The sequence below is a fragment of the Mya arenaria genome, chromosome 8, assembly GCF_026914265.1.
Source record: "Mya arenaria isolate MELC-2E11 chromosome 8, ASM2691426v1".
Taxonomy (NCBI): Eukaryota; Metazoa; Mollusca; class Bivalvia; order Myida; family Myidae; genus Mya; species Mya arenaria.
Genome location: NC_069129.1, coordinates 42,079,492 through 42,098,252, shown reverse-complemented (window position 1 = coordinate 42,098,252; position 18,761 = coordinate 42,079,492). Strand labels below are relative to the sequence as shown.

At 34.4% G+C, this 18,761-nt stretch overlaps 2 protein-coding genes across 2 annotated transcripts in view; both read left to right on the top strand.

Moving 5' to 3' along the window:
• LOC128244824 (cleavage and polyadenylation specificity factor subunit 5-like) overlaps positions 1-4,955 on the top strand; it is a 28,341-nt gene extending 23,386 nt beyond the window's left edge. The window contains exon 7 of the mRNA XM_052962914.1: positions 4,675-4,955. Coding sequence (XP_052818874.1) covers positions 4,675-4,696 — 22 coding nt within the window. The 3' untranslated portion in view covers positions 4,697-4,955. The remainder of the gene's footprint in view (positions 1-4,674) is intronic.
• A 7,182-nt stretch (positions 4,956-12,137) lies between these two features.
• Positions 12,138-15,200, top strand: LOC128244205 (transcriptional repressor scratch 2-like). Its single transcript, XM_052962222.1, has 2 exons — positions 12,138-12,300; positions 14,428-15,200. The coding sequence occupies exons 1-2, from the start codon at positions 12,138-12,140 to the stop codon at positions 15,198-15,200; spliced, it is 936 nt and encodes a 311-aa protein (XP_052818182.1).
• Positions 15,201-18,761: the final 3,561 nt, after the last annotated feature.

Sequence of the window (18,761 nt, the reverse complement as noted above, 5' to 3'; positions counted from 1 at the left end):
ACAGTTGTTGATCATTTGCATAACATAGATAAACAGTTGTATAATCGGTATTTTTCAGTAGTACAAATTTGGAAATCAAATGTTTATGAATAATTATCCGGTATACCCAGGATTTTCTCCTCATATCAGCAAAATCTTTGTTCACCGCTAGAATTACTGAGACGTCGAATTCTAAAGCGAACTGTTGCAACTGTTGCAAAATTCGTGACCACCAATGAGGTAAAATCTTAAGCAGATTTTCATTGTATGAACATAGGAGCATAGTTAATGAATCTTTCTAAGTTAACTTTTAAGTGTCATACACATTCTGTTATTTTTTTAAAAAGAATTACAAGGACCAATAATTGAAGTTTTTAAGAGAAGATGTATGCGTTTGAAAATAATAATTTCAGAGTTTGTTTTGGCCGATGTTTAGAATTTGCTCAGCCTTCGTCCGGTCATATTCTATTCAATTTATCACGATTCCATATTAATGATGCGACAATTGACCAGTGGTCCTTGTTTGTTTAGCAAATAATCTTCATAAATAATTCAATCTTCAATCTTTTAAACAGAGTAACAACAACATTCGTATGACATTGTTGTTGAATACTTTTGGGTAGAAACTGCTGAGCTCCCTGATATTGCGGGGTGCGTCATGCAGGTCCATTTCTTTGTTTTGGAAGATGACGAATTCCCATGACAATAGGCCCCTAGACTAGTCATTCCCGAACCGCGCATGTGTTCTTGAATAATTAGAAATTTCCAAAACAGAAATGATAACAATTAAAGAAGCCATAAATTGTTCATTTTTGATGGCTCACTCAAAGAGGGTATTATGGGTATTTGAAGGCCTTTTGCCGCCTTCTTCTGTTGCAGGAAGATTCCATGGTGACGCCTGTATTGTGGAAATAATTGAATTAGCCCTGTCTGTTGCCAAGCGTATGTCCAAAATTTGTAATAATAAAAAACAGTTTTGTCATTCTTCAAAAAAAAGTTTTGTCTTTTTGCACACATCTTAAAACACTATACACAAATATGTGTAGATGATAGTGTGTTTGTCATTGTATGTTTTAAAGCGATGTAATGCACTCAAGAGGTTGTGTTTTTTTTCGATTTCGCTTACAAAATGTTTCAATGTCTTAGTAATATTATCAATTTGGGTTTCTATGCGCAACATTCATCTTGAAACGATGCTTCATTTTAATTTAAAATTTCAACTATTTTTTATTTAAAACTCGTATTTCATTTGCAAAACCTAGTTCCGTATAACCCTAACCCACGCCCTACGATTTGAAGAGGATATATCTTCAATTTTTAATAATTGGTTACAATGCTTGTTTCAATATCTTAAAGCCGCATGTATGATAAATCGTGCTTCATCGTGCTTCCGAACTCGAGGGGTAAACTAAGGACAAACAAACAATCCCTCTTCTTCCCACGATTTTATTTAGTTATCCTGAACTATGACAGGGTCATTTCGAAAGCCTTGTTGACCCTTAATGACCTCTAAACAAAGTTATCCCAGAGTCCTCAGGTCCCTCCATCTGTCCCTGTTTCTTTGATATGGTTGCCGGAGAGGTGTTGTAACGGCCATCGGTAATTGTAACTTGATGATTGTCCTCTTTTGTTGTTGAAGCTCATACAGTGCCTTAGCAGTAATGTTCGGTCCCGATCAGTGCTGCTTCAACGTTGATACCTCTGTGTGCTCTAAAGTACTTGTAATGTTAATTTTATCGCTTAACATTATACGCCGTGAAATTTCTAGTTTAGTGTATATCTGTCACATGAAAGGAACTTATATTAGTGTCTATGAAGCTTGTTTTCCAAACCAAAGTTATGTATCGCATGTATGATGTGTTGATTCAATTGATTGTAATGATTGAAACTTTTCCTCAATAAAAAATTATACTAATTACATTCGATCGTATTTAGTTGTAAAACATTACTGACCGTAACCCAACCCTAATGTATTTAAAGATTGCCATGTAATAATTCTAAAAAGGTAATACAATTATGTTATCATACAGACAGGATCGCATACATAAAAAAACACAATATAAGATGCTTGCCTTGTATGGTATTTATTCATCGTTCCGGTTTTTATTCCACCAAAAGACTTCTTTGTGTTTTGCATCCAAAATTTTTAAATCTATACCACAAATCCAAATAAAGACGTAGACATTGTGTGGAGGCTAACTTTGATTAACGGTAAACAGTAGGCGTAATGAAACAGTAGAATATAATATCAGAACTTCAGTTAAGGCTTTTCGCCGTGCACAAAATGGAACAAAACAAATGTTTCAAAATTTCATGATTCAATTAGATTAGTTTTGTTGGATATTTAGCATGCATATAGCAAGCTACAAACTTTGTAAATTTGGTAGGTATAATAAGAAATTGAGCCAATTATCCGAAAGACGATTTATCAGAATTTTGCCCAAAAACCATTCAAGAAAATGATACTGTTTTTGTGTCAAAGTTATCAACTCTTTATTAAATGAAAATATGTTGCGAAGGATGATGTTGGAAAACCTTGTTTCTAAGAACTAAATAAAACATGACGTTTGGAACCTATTGTTGGCATTTCCCACCCATTTCTGCACTGTGGAAAGCCCTAAATAATGTCCAGGATATTTTAATTAAACGTTTTCCTGCTGTCTTCTAAAAGTATGCTGTAACAATTGTTTGTCGTACCAATTCACCACCTGTATTATTTCCCGAAATAAATCTGCCTGCGTTCACATTGCCTTTTAATTAAGACTTCTAATCAAGTATAAAGTGTCCTGCTTGACCGTATAGGACATCTGTTGTTGTCCGGCCTCAAGGAGTGGACAAGACCTAAAATAGTCCTCAGTTTCTTTATATAGACTAGACACCAGTTGTATGTGCAATGAAGAATGATCGCTTAATTTCGCTAAAGCAAGAGTTGTCCTGTGGAATCAAATTAAGTTAAAACGAATACGGAAAGACATGACATGTCATTAAATGTACATGCTTATTGACATTAATGTTTTTAAACACGTGATACGTGATTGCAAATGTCTTTCCACTTGTATTTCTATTTTGTTTTAAAGTCTTTCGTTAGGAACATTTGTGAAGATATTTTATTGAAATTCCAGTCATTAGTTAAATGAAAGAGCCTTTTCCATAAAGCGTGAAATACATGCGCTGGTGCAATCTGTCGCATTTGTCAGAATAGAAAGAAACGGTCATTAATATTCTTCTCACAAAAATACCCGGCTCAATTAATTTGATTGGGACAAAAGCATGAAAATATTAACAAAGCCTCTAACCTCAGGACATTTACACGGTAAATCACTATTTCTGAAATCTCGTCCATGCCTATTTAGCTTTAAGGTCAGCTACGTAAACTTCAAGGCCAGTTTTAAAGGGCATGTTGCGATACTTCATGCTAAATGAGTTTGGTGATTATGTGTCATGTAGAATAGAGTAGCAGCTAGGTTGATTAGATAATTAATGAGGTGACTTCATCGTTTTGTGATATTTCCGTGAATTGTCTGCTCTCCATAAATAAATCGTTTTCCAAAAAGTACTAATAAAGAATAAATATATATGAAGTAATTTAAACAATGTCATGTTACTGTGTTTATTTTACAAAGAAAGAGCAAATCAGAAAAAAATGATACATGCGATTTGTCATTTTGTTAATAGTTGTTTTTACCAAGGAAACGTTACAGAAATCCCTGTAGAGTTATGCTTTTCACACATCAGTGCGACTTAACGTTTTCTCTTTCCATCTTTGAACCATTTACAAATTGGCCATCTGTTGACAAAAACGTTGGGTGTGATCAATAATTAAACTGTTGAAGGGACGTTGACAGTTCTGGGAATAATTTGTGAGAATTAAATAAGACTTGTGATTTCTATGAGTAGCTACTTGAAACAGTTTTGACAAGGGCTGGGTAGTATAACAATAGGGTTTGAGAGACTAGCAAACGGTAAAGCTGGGGTTGGTGTCACGACCATGCTTGTTTTCTGTATGACATGTGTGGTTTCTGTCGACGAAGCGCAAAAAAACTCTGTGACAAATGAAACTGATATCACTGTCTACCATGTTTTAGCCAGTTGTATTAGTTTGGATTAAATTATATTTAGTACACATATCAACAACCCAGCAACCCTTATGAATATAATTATATAAACAAAAATTCATTATCGTAAGCATTGAAATAACTTCGAATGAAGACATCACTAATGGCTATGCTGAGGTTTCCTTCTTGCTGTATATATCTCAGAATGAAGACATCACTAATGGCTATGCTGAGGTTTCCTTCTTGCTGTATATATCTCAGAATGAAGACATCACTAATGGCTATGCTGAGGTTTCCTTCTTGCTGTATATATCTCAGAATGAAGACATCACTAATGGCTATGCTGAGGTTTCCTTCTTGCTGTATATATCTCAGAATGAAGACATCACTAATGGCTATGCTGAGGTTTCCTTCTTGCTGTATATATCTCAGAATGAAGACATCACTAATGGCTATGCTGAGGTTTCCTTCTTGCTGTATATATCTCAGAATGAAGACATCACTAATGGCTATGCTGAGGTTTCCTTCTTGCTGTATATATCTCAGTTATTGAAGGTCAATTTTAAGATAAATGATTTGAAGTTTTTAATTTTCATATTTACATTTATGTATCTCTTATGTTATGTTTGTCTCTTTTCAGATTTCACTTCCGTTACAACTAATAACAGAATGTTAGAGACAGAAACATGAGCGGTAGGCTGTGCAGCTAAAAACGATATTGTGAAGACATGTGGTGAATAAAATCAGCATCGCAAAAGTTTAAATGACTTTCTCTCTGCGAGGCAGCAGTTGTACATAAAACCATCGCCATTTTCATCGTAGTAATTGTCGTCATTATCATTTTCATTATCATCGATTTTAGTAAATGTGTTAGTTTTATGTATGTCGATTTCTATCATTAAAGATGTTATAAATGTGTAATTGTATTGTTTATTCTGTTTCCTTATCCGAAGGAAATGTTTCCTGGAATGTTCAAACCGGTATACATACGTGCTGTGGGCATAACTTCAGACTGTGAGAAAATAATGGGTCCTCTATGTACACTGCATTCAGTTATCATTCCACAGGAACCATTTTAAAACTGCTCAGATGGTCAGGAACCAATTCGCTGTAATTATATGGTATATTCTTCATCACAGTATTAAAATTGACAAAGAAATGGTCGGAAATCCCACGAATGAACCGAAATACGACCGAGAGTGGCGATAAATTTTTCTTGATTTCCCAATTCAGTAAATTTCCAAACAAGAACGAGCCTTTAACCAAGAAACAGTGACGTTAAGCAAAAAGTTTAATAGCTTGTTCGGTGATTATAGACATATAAACCGTCGTTTTCGAGGCACGCTTTCAACAATGAGGACGTATTGGGAAATAAAGAGGATTCTTATAGAGCCATCGTGTGTTCGAGGGACATTTGACGAAGATGAGATAGATTTTGCAGATGGTCGCTATAATTCAACGGTCCCTCAGAGCGGGGTACCTGCCAATTATGCCCGTGGTTCTCCCCTGTTTTATGAAGTTGTTGATTACTTTCTCAAGATTTTAATGCAGAGATTGCCTGTGGATGTAATGTTGCGCAATATAAGCGAGAAATTCATGCACAGAAGTTTCGCGATTGTTTTCTTTTAAATAGCGAGGATAGTATAAAAAGATAGGATATGAAATATCAATTAGTCTTCTACTTAGGCATAATGCAAAAAAATCACTACCCGGTTTCCAGTTGAATAAGAATACATGTAGTTTAATTGTTTATTTCAATAGAAACTCGATTTACATTGATTTAAACTAGTGCATACAACCTCCAATACAGATTGAGTTAATGTTCGTATTTTAAGTATTAAGATTAACTCATAAACTTAAGAAATTAACGAAACGCGAGGCGCATGTCACAGGATTCATATAAAATGATTGGCAGATGCAAAGTATTTTGTCACGCTTCGCATACGTTAATCACAGCTATTTTGCATTTCAATCTGACATTCATTCATTATGGCACATCAAATACAGGATACCTGCAAATCGTACTACTAGTTGAACACTGAATAGGGAGGGAGGGACTTTTAAAGCAGTACCAACTGTTATCTGACTTTGATTTTATTCCGTTATTATTTTAATTTCTCAAAGCTTACAACATTTCTTGATAATATTTTTTTTATTCAATACTATTGAATGACATAGGTCTGTTGAATACACTGTAATTAAGCACATACAATACATATATGCATACCGGTACGTGCATGTACACACATATATACAGACAATTATTTATCTATTGTGATCGATATTCCGATTACATAGCAAACGGCGTAACTTATATCTTCCCGTAACATCCCATTGCTTTATTTATTGTATTCTTACACTTGCTGATTTATTTTATTCAAATAACATCCATCAACAGCTGATTGGACGGTTTCAATTCTGAAATATGAGCATGCGTGCTGAAATCGACATGATTTGACGAGCGTTGAAATCATTACGGATGTCGCTCGCGTATAAACATTCTCGTCTGCATCAATTGCTCATATATTTATATCTATCCATCCACAAAAGGCTTTAATTACTATCCATCAACGACGATCAACTCGGAAACGGGGCGGGAAAGTCATTTTGAATATACCATTCTTATTCTCAGAAACTCGGACCTTTTTTCCAATGATTACGCAAATTGAGCGGTTATGTTATTTTTCACCCCATTGTTTAGGAAAGAAAAGATTGGGGAAGGCCTATTAGAAAGCCCGTAAATCTTTTCTGGGGACATTTATCAAGTGGGAAGTGGATAATCTGCGAACCTCCCTCTGACGTGAATCATCCTTACGAAATCGACTTCCCGAGTGTTGATCAATGGACTGCTTCATGGCTCCTTCGACGCCTCTAACCAATCGAATGTCCTGCCGTCGTTTTCTCACGCCGCGAGTTTTTCCAGCGTCCTGTGCCACCGTTTACTTCTCTGGGTTTTTTTGTATTCCAAGCAAGCATATGTACTTAAAGAGTTATACAGACATCCATTTTTTGAATGTTCAGGTTTTAATTGCAATGTTTCTTAAAAAAAAGTTTCGTGTAAGAGTTTCATATTTAAAGGTATAGGTTTTTATATATGCATTATAAGATAGATTTATTCAATATAAGTTATTTCTAATGAAGCGTGTTATGTTTCTTCATAGATAAAAGACCGAAAAAATGTTGCTGTTCTAGAACAAGGCTTACGTACCGATAGAAGTCCCCCGGAACTTAAATTTGTTTGACTATGTAAAGTGAAAACTAAAACAATAAATGGAAATATGTTTAGTAATATGAACGCTATTTCTTGAATTTATTCATGTTTTACCGCAGTCGGACAGGGCAATTCATATTTTTCTTTTATTAACTGTGGCACCTAGTTTTTGAAGTAACGAAAGAAATAGTGTTTGTATTATGTTTCAGTCGCATTTTCGCTATCTTTCAAGTTGTTTGTTTTTTACCAAGATTGCTGCGTGTCTAAGACATATTCATCATGGTTTATATATTGATCCAAATCTAACCGCCTATAATAACGATACTTTATTTTCATTAATCCATTAAATTTTCAATTTTCCCCCTAAAATCACTATCCTTTCGCGCACCGTAAATTTGCGTCATCTTAGGATTTGATAAATAGTGCAACTGGTGGCCGTATTAAGTCAAAAGCATATTTCACGAGTAAATTCGGGGAAAATTCACCGAGTGTTTGATTTTCGCTGATTGAAATTTATTGCTCCAGCCCTGATTTGTTTCAAGACGGTATGTATATTAATATAAAAAAATAGGTCCGTATTCTTTGGAAAGATTCGCCACACGTGGTGTAACGCATATTGCTTGTCCGATATATCGTTACTGTTAGCGATTATTTTTCATTAGGTATTATGAAGAATGCGTCAAATCATGGTAGGATACGGGAGAAAATTGTTGCTCTCTGCAGGGTGCTACGGTAAGATTAACTCCTTAGTCTGATATATGTATGGATAAAAATGACTTCTTGTAATATTATAGACCGTAAATACAAAGAAATTCTCATATATCTCTTATCATTTTCTACGGAAATGCCAACCAAATTGTCTTTATGTTGATTGTTTGATATTTGTCGTACAGGAATGAGATTTAAGCCGCAGAATGTCTCGCAGTTAACCAATATATATTGCTTTCGTTATTACCAAAAATTTCGATTTATTGCTTGTGATATATATAAGCAAAAAAGTTTGTTTTTTAAAGAATGCGTATTTATATACTCGTACGTTAATAAGTGTCCGATTGTTATAAGAAAACTATTCTATGAATTTATTGATTATTGTCTTCTATTTATTTTTTTGTTTTACGGACTTGATCGTCGAAGCTTAAAAGTCCAGGCTTTTTTTTATCACAAAAATACTTAAGAAAAATATCAATCTCAGACTCAACTCATTTTACTTCATTAAAGCATAATATTATTCAATTATTCAATGTCTTTATTTTTTTCGAAAAAAAAATAACGGAATGTTGAGAGAACAAAGTGTCATTATTTTGAAAGAAAAAAATAATTCTAGAAGAAAATGCTTGAGTAATTGTTTTAAGTAATTGATTGTACTCAAACACTATTACGGCTGTAGTATATTTTTCTTTTCAAATTTTAACCAAAGGTTTTAATCGAGATATTCTTTGATAAAATGCACGCTTAAAAGGTATCAAAACATATCTGATTTTTAATAACTTTTGATGTTATATGGTAAAATTTGTTGAGATTGCGATTTGACTTAAATTTTTCGTGATATTGGGGCAAGATATCGTCATAGACTTGGTGTTTTCGTTAGCGTCGTTGTGTATTTCTTTAACCTTGGTCGTAACTTTACACCCATTTTCAATGTTGTCAGAGACGATACGTTCGTGTACAGCAAAGAACACTTATCTCCGGCTTTAAAGGGGCTAGACACCAGATGGTCCAAAAAACGGCAAAACAGTATTTCCTCAAAACAAGCCTAGAATTGTCAATGCAAGCTAGTAGGGAGCCGATAATACATCACTTTACATGTTTAAACAATAAACGCAATAATCATTTTGCTGTCTCGTCTGAGTTTCCCCATTTAACAATAGCGCATAATGGTTTCCCAGTTTAAATCATATCTTTTTATAAGTACAGATAAACATAAACATACCGACGCTGTTTGTATCTTACTGGGATTTGCGTGATAGACAACTCTAAAAAAATTCGAATTGGAAAAATGCGCAAAAAATGCGAAAGATGCATGTGTCTTAAGCAATGGGATAAAAGTTATAAGATTCAATGCTTTGTACACAACAAGGTCAATTTCAGGTAAGTTTTTGACCATTTTGTGGGTTTTTTCCAATTGTTTTTTTGTTGTTGTTTTTTTTTTTTGCAATTTTATCATCTGGTGTCTAGTTCCTTTAATAATTGTCGAGTTGTGCCCTTTGCCCGACTGAGAAAAGAATAATCAGACGAGCGTTCGCTCCACTTCGCACTTGTCAAGTTAATGTTAAAACAGTTTTTATCTAGTTGCAGTCTGGGATAGTTACAGTAGGGATAGTGTTGTTTACTTCATATTGGGAAACTTTAAAACCGAAATTCCATGTGTATCTTTATCAAAATTTAAAGTTTTATAAACTATTTCAAGCTATTATATTAGAGAAAAATATGCCCTTTTTAATCATTTATAATTATCACATTTATTACACGACCTCCCAGTACGGTGATAGATTTAGGACAGGAGTTGATCTCAGACAGTCATGTTTTTGCTGTTGAAAATCAGTCAGTTTTTTGTGGTCTGTCATTTGTTAAGAAAAAGTTACACTTCAGTCGTATTTTGTAGCTTTGTGAATATGTTAATCTGATATCTTCATCATATTAGGAAGGTATCTTAAAAAATAAAAACAGTTTCCGAGATTTTCTCTCCACCTGGTCCTCTTGTAATCTTTAAAACGCGTAAAAATGCATTTAATCTCAGAACTTCTTTATACCTACCCCTTAATTTTGCACACGAATCCTGCTTCTAAAAATATTAAACTATTTCGCGAGATTGTGTTTCTGTATACCATGTACCACCCTCCGGATTTTCGAGTACTTCTTCAAAAGCCCATGAATACCGCGTACCAAAGAGGGGATTTCAGCCTTTGATATCGTATCGAACCCAACAGCTGATTGTCTCTCTCTGAGAGCGCGAAATAATTTATTCCCTCTCTCATTAGCAACATTCCGTTTTAGGACAACACATCAGGCCAGGCCCCGCCTTACTCCAAAAGGAAAACGTTATGATCGCATGTAGCGCCAAACTCGCTAACCCTGCAACTATAAAATGGTAACCGGATACAGACCAGAAAACAATCTCGGATTGACATCAGGAGTGCAATTTAAACAATCGTATACAGACTGAAAGAGAACAGTTTCAGCTTTAAACAGTAGCCATACATTAGAGTTTATGGGCGAAAGTGAAAGAAAATAAATGTATTACTAGGCTTAATGCGAAAGAGAGAGACACGGAGCAGATATCTTACCAGAACTAATTCGGCAACTCACGTATATTGAAGAATACACTGGGGACCAGATTTGGCAGAAACAGAAGGATAAATAATGCAATAAGAAGAGGCACAATAAAACTTGTTGCGAAAGAAATTTACCAAAAATCCAAGTGGCAGATTTACGCGAGACTGTTGTCAATTATGTTGAGAACGTCGTATAAAACATTTGAAGCGCTATCAAAAGAAAGACTAGTGATTTTTATTTCGGGCAGTTTTATACCTCCTTGTCGTAAGCAATATTACATTTAATTGATTTGTTAAATTGCTTTGACAAGATTATGTAATAGATGGACGTGATGAATTTAGAAGGCATCACTCAAACAAAGACTGAAATTCTCGGAGGAAAGTACGTTCATATTGCTGCGTCGGGATTGTAGAGAAAATGTTTTATTTTATTTTTATTTAAAAAAGGGCTCAAAATAAAAGTACAGAAGCATTTGGTAGTTTAAATTTAAACAAACAAATAGTGAGTAAATTTGACGCACTTTCATATTTAAAATAGGAGGGAAAATCCATAAACCACAAAACTGCCTGTAGCTTTCAGTGTTTGAAGTGTTTAAATCGAATTTCAGTACATTCTGTTTGAACCCTATAATATGGAAATTGGAGCGTATCGAATAACTGGAGCTTTTATCAATTGGCGATCCACCTGCTTGCAAGGAGCGCGTTTTTAGTGGATGGTGTACGGGCATCGCTGAAAACACCTGCCGAACAGTCAACACGTCATCCAGCGCCTCATTTGAAAATTTAAATCTCTCTACACATGTCAAATGCTCGCTTCCTAGCTCGGTGTTAAGAGATTGACCGCCAGAAAAGGGCGACGGTTAAAGACGGGAAATAAGGACATGAATTTTCGTCAATTTTCGTTCTGAAATTGGAATGTTGTTTTAGGAATGTTAGTTTGAATGGACATGTAAACGATTAAGGTGTTACGACGGATATATGGATTGCGACAGTGTTAATAAAGTATATTTTGTTTTACTTTCGGACTTATGAAATATACTTTTGGTCAAATGAAACTAAGGACTCGCTTCAACGAGTTACGGCACCGGCGTCTAGAAGCTATAGCTAGTCATCGTGAGAGACAATAAAAGGGTGAATATATATAAGGAAGAAAAAAATCAGGAAATAAGCAAAGACTGCTGACAGACTTATAACTTAGCACCGAGCGGGCATATCAATAGCCAACAAGTGGAATTGATTAAACCAGTCAGGAAATGAATAGATATCTGCGTCCTAAAGGTATATTTAGTGGTGAAGGCACAGCACAGATTATAGACGGTATGAGCAAATAAATTGGTCTGACACTGGTTGTGCCAATTTAGAAATAAAGATTGCCAAACAGAAAAAGAAGGGGTTATCAATATATTGACGCCAGTGACCATTATATTCTTCAGACAAACTTTGTACCAGAAGTAGAGGAACAGTTCCATTTCGGTTGTTGAAGTTCTGAACAACATTGTTTTCGTGGGAAAAGACAGTATGGTATTCGACAGTATTCGATTGTAGAAAAGTTGAAGTTGCAGATTATGTTCTGATCAAGATTTAAAAACTATAAAAAAAAGAAAAGAAAAAAATATCAAGATGCCACGATCATTCTTAGTGAAGAAACACGATGCCGTTCGTTCGTATCATAGCTACAAACCACGTGGTTTGGACGCGGACGACGTGCTCGTTCCAGACAGTATCTACGCTATAACTCCGTACACGCCCGCCTTCCTGCCGCTGTCGGTGAAACTAAACAACGGTACGTACAAGTTTTCTTTAATTGTTCACAAATTATTGCAGTAGTTTTACATAGCTATACTTCTAAATCTACTGTGCATTTGTAGTGGTTGTTGTTTTTTGGGGGGGGGTGCCTCAAGTGTTTGCTTCGTGTCATAAAGCATTCAAAATTGTGAGAATTATTTTATCGCTTTTATTTTTTGATATATTTATAGATGGTGCCTCAAGCTTTAAGATGCATGCAAACTTTCCATGACCAATAACGATAAATTGATCGTGTGCACAGTCAGCAAGATTTTAAAGGGACTCGCCCATGTTTTTGGACCAAAAATAACTTTTCCCAGTAATGCATCTGAAACACTTTATTTTATCATTATTTTATTCTATGATATTGAAACTGCGGAAAAAATAAAAATAATATTGGTTTAGTGGAGCGCGAACGCACGCATGCAAAGTCAAGAAAACAGACGCCGGAACCACTAGGCCACCAGGACTTATACTAAGTTTAATATTTTGACATTTTGACAATACATTGATAAACATCACGTGATAATGTCAATCATCCAATCACGCAACAATGAATAGCTCTCAGCTGTTTTTAACGCTCATGAAAATTGTAGTCTTCAAAGACGTTATTTGAGCAAAGAAGGGTTCCATCTTTTGGTATCTAAGTTTGAACACTCCTAATGATTTCCCACACTTTATTTTGTCATACAAAAAAGTAAATTTTACAAAACCATGAGCGAGTCCCTTTAATGTAAATGTCCTGTCAGTTGATTGATTGCCACTTAATAGCTCTTGTTCAAATATGAAACTGCTTTGACACTTCGATTGCAATTCCTGTGAATAAAATATAGGAACTTATTATACAGTCTCTATTGCAATGTTTCCGGTGCTATTATGTCTAATAATAGAAATACAGCATGATATAAAAAGTCACCATTCATCATTTTGTTTTAATAGAGGTCGACCAGCTTGTGTTCTAACGCACCTGCAATGTTTCCTGCAATCTGATTGACTTACATCATTAACTCTCTACGGTAAAAATATTTAACGTTTAACTTGACGGTATTTTTGAAGCGTATTACCGTCGCATGTTTCAAAATTTTAATACGCTTATTGAAACGTATTCCTATCACATTAAGTAGAATTTGACTAATGACAAAAAAACTTTATATGAAACAGCTCTATGGATATTGCTTCTATAGGATGTATCATTTGGTAAAGATGGTGTAGAAATGCAGCTGCATAAAATCATTCATGTGCAAATCATCCTTTTGTTGCCAACTTGTTTAAAGGGACTAGCAACAATTGCTAATGCGTTTTATTTGTTATCTTTCTCGAATATCGATAGGGCGTCTTGTCAGTTTGAACAATGACAAGTTTAATATTCAAATTATATTAATCAAATGTCTCGACTTATTTCTGCCTGTTCCGATCTATTCAGTAAAAATGCAACGTATTTTGAATTGATAAAATAAACTTCAGAGCAAACATGTTTTTACCATTTTGTTTTAATGTGTTGATCCATATTATGGTCAGTGCACTAGCGGACCCGGGGGTGGGGCATCCGCTATTTACTTTATATTTTAATATATGAGAAAGTAATAAAATACGCCCAAGATACCCCATTTCGGACTAGATATTATTTAAATTTTCTTGGGGGAGTACCCCCACCTCCACCTCCTGCCAACATTTTAAACCAAATAAATTTTGGTCCGAAAGGAGGGGCGCAAGTCAAAAGGTTACGCCCCTAAATTACACCCCCTCTAACGTCAAATCCTGAACCCGTCCCTGCAGTTTTCAAAATAAAAATCACCTAAAATATTGGTATGTCTCAGGTTTCCTTTTCGCTATTACTAGGAAAATGTCGGTATCCTGTTAACATTAAAATTAAAAGATTCTCTGTACTTTTCGAAGAACAAAAGTGAATGTTTTGTCATCATTAAACTTTTGTGTCAGCGCCGACGGCGACCCCGAATGTAATGCATACCTTTAACTTTGGCCTTTATGCTTAAAATATATTCAAATGAAACTTGGTTAATATGAATAGCACCCCCATAAGTCTGATCTTATTCTACTACTTTCACTACTAAGAACTGCTCTCTGTGATCATTTGATAACAATCCCATCTTTATAATATTTTCAGGTTACATCCATGATGTTGTAAGCCCGACTCTGCCACAGGAGTCGGCTGACATTCATTTCCATGAGCCCAAGTCGGAAGATGACGTTTCCGAAGATGGCCATCAAAAGGATGTCGAAAATCAAGTCATAACGGATGAGATTATCAAGACGTTTCAAAAAAAGTTTCCAAATAACAACGTCACTATTGGGTACACGTACGATGCGTTTTTCGTAAGCGACGGTCGGTCACGCGGCAAACATTTCGGCGAGAAGTGTACCGACGGAAAGCAACGATACACGTGCAACGAATGTGGGAAAGACTACGCCACTTCAAGCAACCTTTCCCGCCACAAACAGACGCACCGGAGCATGGACAGTAAATTAGCGAAGAAATGCAATTTTTGCGGCAAGGGTTACGTCTCGATGCCGGCATTGTCCATGCACCTTCTGACCCACGATCTAAAACACAAGTGTCAAATTTGCGGTAAGGCGTTCAGCCGCCCATGGCTTCTTCAGGGTCACTTCCGGTCGCACACGGGAGAGAAGCCTTACGGATGCGCGCACTGTGGGAAGGCATTTGCGGATCGCTCCAACCTGCGTGCCCACATGCAGACGCACTCGGCGTATAAGAGCTACAATTGTAAGCGATGTAACAAGTCATTTGCCCTGAAGTCGTATCTGAATAAACATTACGAGTCCGCCTGCATCAAAGATGACAACGAATGCATCGATGTTGACGGCTCTGCATCCATCTGCTCCGACGATAGCTTTACACATACACGTAAAATAGAATAAGGACTCAAATGATAGAAGCGTTATGATAAAAAGATTCATTTAGCTAGTTAGCTTTTGTAATTGATGGTGTTCGCGATGACGTCATGATTAAAGGAGATATTTTATCTATAACGGATGTGTCGGCGTAGACGCTTCTGTCTAAATTGGGAATTGCACAAAATGCGTTGTAAAATTGACAATCGAGTGCAATAAAATCATATTTGATTTTGAGAATGACCTTTGTGCAATAGGACATTGAACACATCATTGAGTTTACAACGCACTGTGTGTGTTTTGTCTCAACATTTGGTTTGGAACTCCTTGTAAGTGTATAAAGAGGGACTTTACTTACAATATTTAATTTTGTATTATTTTTATCTTTATTCCGTTATGTGCAATGACTTTAACATTTTACATTTTACCATGTCATGCTCATATTAGTGTGTGCAATAGATTTACACCACATTTTTGTATTACACCACATTTTGTATAGTTGTGCAATAGATGAATAATCATGTTTGTTTTACATCTGAATATTTGAGGTTGTGCATATTTACACTGCAAACGAGGTTGTGCAATTAGCGTTGTGTTTAAGAATTAGACATTATGTGCAATATCATAGTTTACTATGTTGGTCTAAATTGTAGGCATCTGTTTAAGAAATAGACATTGTGTGCAATATCATAGATAGTTAACTTTGTTGGTCTAAATTTCAAGATTGTGCATCTCTACATTGCAAACAAGGTTGTGTTTAAGAAATAGACATTATAATGTGCAATATCATAGTTTACTATGTTGGTCTAAATTTGAGGATTCTATAGTTTACATTGCAAACAAGGTTGTGTTTAAGAAATAGACAGTTTATGCAATATGATAGTTTACTATTGGTTTGAGTTTTAAGATTGTGAATTTTATATTGCAAACAATGTTATGTTTAATAAATAAACATAATGTGCAATATCATAGTTAACTATGTTGGTATAAATTTCATGACTGCATTTCTAAATTGCAAACAAGGTTGTGTTTAAGAAATAGACATTATGTGCAATATCATAATTTACTATGTTGGTCTATTTTTTTAATCTGAATTTTACATTGCAAACAAAGTTGTGTTTAAGAAATAGACATTATGTGCAATTTCATAGTTTACTATGTTGGTCTAACGTTTAAGATTGTGAATTTTACATTGCAAACAAAGTTGTGTTTAAGAAATAGACATTATGTGCAATTTCATAGTTTACTATGTTGGTCTAACGTTTAAGGTTGTGAATTTTACATTGCAAACAAAGTTGTGTTTAAGAAATAGACATTATGTGCAATTTCATAGTTTACTATGTTGGTCTAACGTTTAAGATTGTGAATTTTACATTGCAAACAAAGTTGTGTTTAAGAAATAGACATTATGTGCAATTTCATAGTTTACTATGTTGGTCTAACGTTTAAGATTGTGAATTTTACATTCCAAACAAGGTTGTACAAATTTTACTCTGTTTTGTTTTAAATGTATTTAATTAATTAATTCGTGCAATAGTCCATCTTTTTATAAAACTGTGTGCAATTTAAAGGGTCTGCAATTGTTATATGCATTTTCATTAAAATACTGACTTCATGAGAAATCTTTAAAAAGGATCTCAATATATACACGCTGCAGTAACGTTCTAGTTCACTTGCTAGCTAGCTAGCTTTAGCTCACTTGTTTAGTATATGCATTAATGAAATGTTTGTAGGAAATTGAAGTTAAAAGCTTCTACGCAAGTTTCATTACATCGAACTGTTGTAAATATATTTTGGTACTAATTTTAGATGCATATTCGTGGTTGTGCTTTGAACAATTGAACTTTTCTGAAGAAAAATTCGTTTTCTTTATTGTTTTAGTAATTGTTGAAGATTGTGAGTATGTGCTTACAAAAATAATTGGTTTGATGCGACGCATTCGATACCATTTATTTTATGTAAGAACATACCTACAATCTTACCTCAAATTTTAGTGGTCTTCATTATATTGTGTAAACTGTTATAACGGCCCACTAACTTGGCCGTTCACTGTTATATCTACCACTTCACCTGATAAAATCAATAGCATCTAACTGCTTATTTACTGAAATAAATGTATTTGGAAACTTAAGAAATACTGCCTTGTCAGTCATAAATATAATGTTGACCACTAATGTTTGATAAATGTTCACATTTTTAACATTGATCATATGTATTAGTTATAGGTTTCGTTGATTTATGAAACCTTTATTGGTGCGTATTACCTAATGTATAGCATTCCAAGAATAGTTGTCTTCCAACGCCTACTTAAGTATTATATAAATGATTATGATAAGCATGTTTATATGAATGTATCTATTACGCTTTTCTATTAAATATTATGTGTTTTTTAATGCAGTGAAAATATCGATTTTATATTTTCACTGCTCCTTTAGATTTTGGTTTCCGTGTTACTTTATAAAAGTAACGTAGCTTTCATTATGCCTAGTTGAAATAATTGTAAATGAAGTCAGCAAAATGATTGTTACGACTTTGTTTTTCTCAGCGAATTTCCAATTAACGCCAATTAATTTGACAGTTATCTAAATATAAGCATAAAAGGAATAGGAAATATGTTGAGGTGTAAGATCCAAATCTATATCACTCGTGACCACAGAAATATATTGAGCCACTCGTGAAAACATTGTTTCCTTTCATCACTCTTCAAACCAACAAATACCCTGTTTGTGATATGCATGTGTATAGGAATGTATAATATTATTTTACTTGATGTACGATATTCAATTCTTTTTCATATTAAGTTTACATATGAATGGCATAATATGGTTAATTTCATAAGCGAATTAAATTGGTAAATAATAATTGGTAATAAAGAAACTTGAAAGTAAATTATATGATTTATCAAATTATGAAGTTTCTCTAGAATTTATTTTGGTGATTTAGATAATAATTGCATGCAATAATACCATCAGAAGTTTTCCTTCACATATTCTATGCTTATCCATGATTGCAATCCATGTCTGTCTGAAAATAACAACATCGATAGACAATATTAGCTTCCGTCCTGACATGAATTCATAAGGTAAAAATCTCCTAGACACGTTTTTGTTGAATTGTATGGAAAAAGGTAATTCACGGTGTATTCGTTTAGCCAAACTGTTGAACATAGAATGATTGCTTTTTTTCTGACAGACAAAACGAGATGATTGAAGGTATATCTGGAAGCTGGCATAAGCTCTTCTGAGATTTTCATCAATTGTGGAAGCTCCTTTTTAAAAGCCATCTTTTATATTCAATAAATTTAACAGTACGCGTTTTGTTCCAAAGGTCAAAATTAATTGATTATGTTGTTCTTGCTAGTTGATGTGTATTGTTTGTTACTTTTATTGGACGTGATGGATGTTCTTTGCAAACTAGTGTTAATAGATCCACAACATCCCATTGAATCAACGAATGTGTGTGGATACGTATTTTAATGACTTATATGATTGCGTGTAGATGTTTTAGATGCCATGTCAGTGTTGGGTCAAAATTGCACTAGTGTTTATATGTGTGTGAATACGTATTTTAATGACTTATATGATTGCT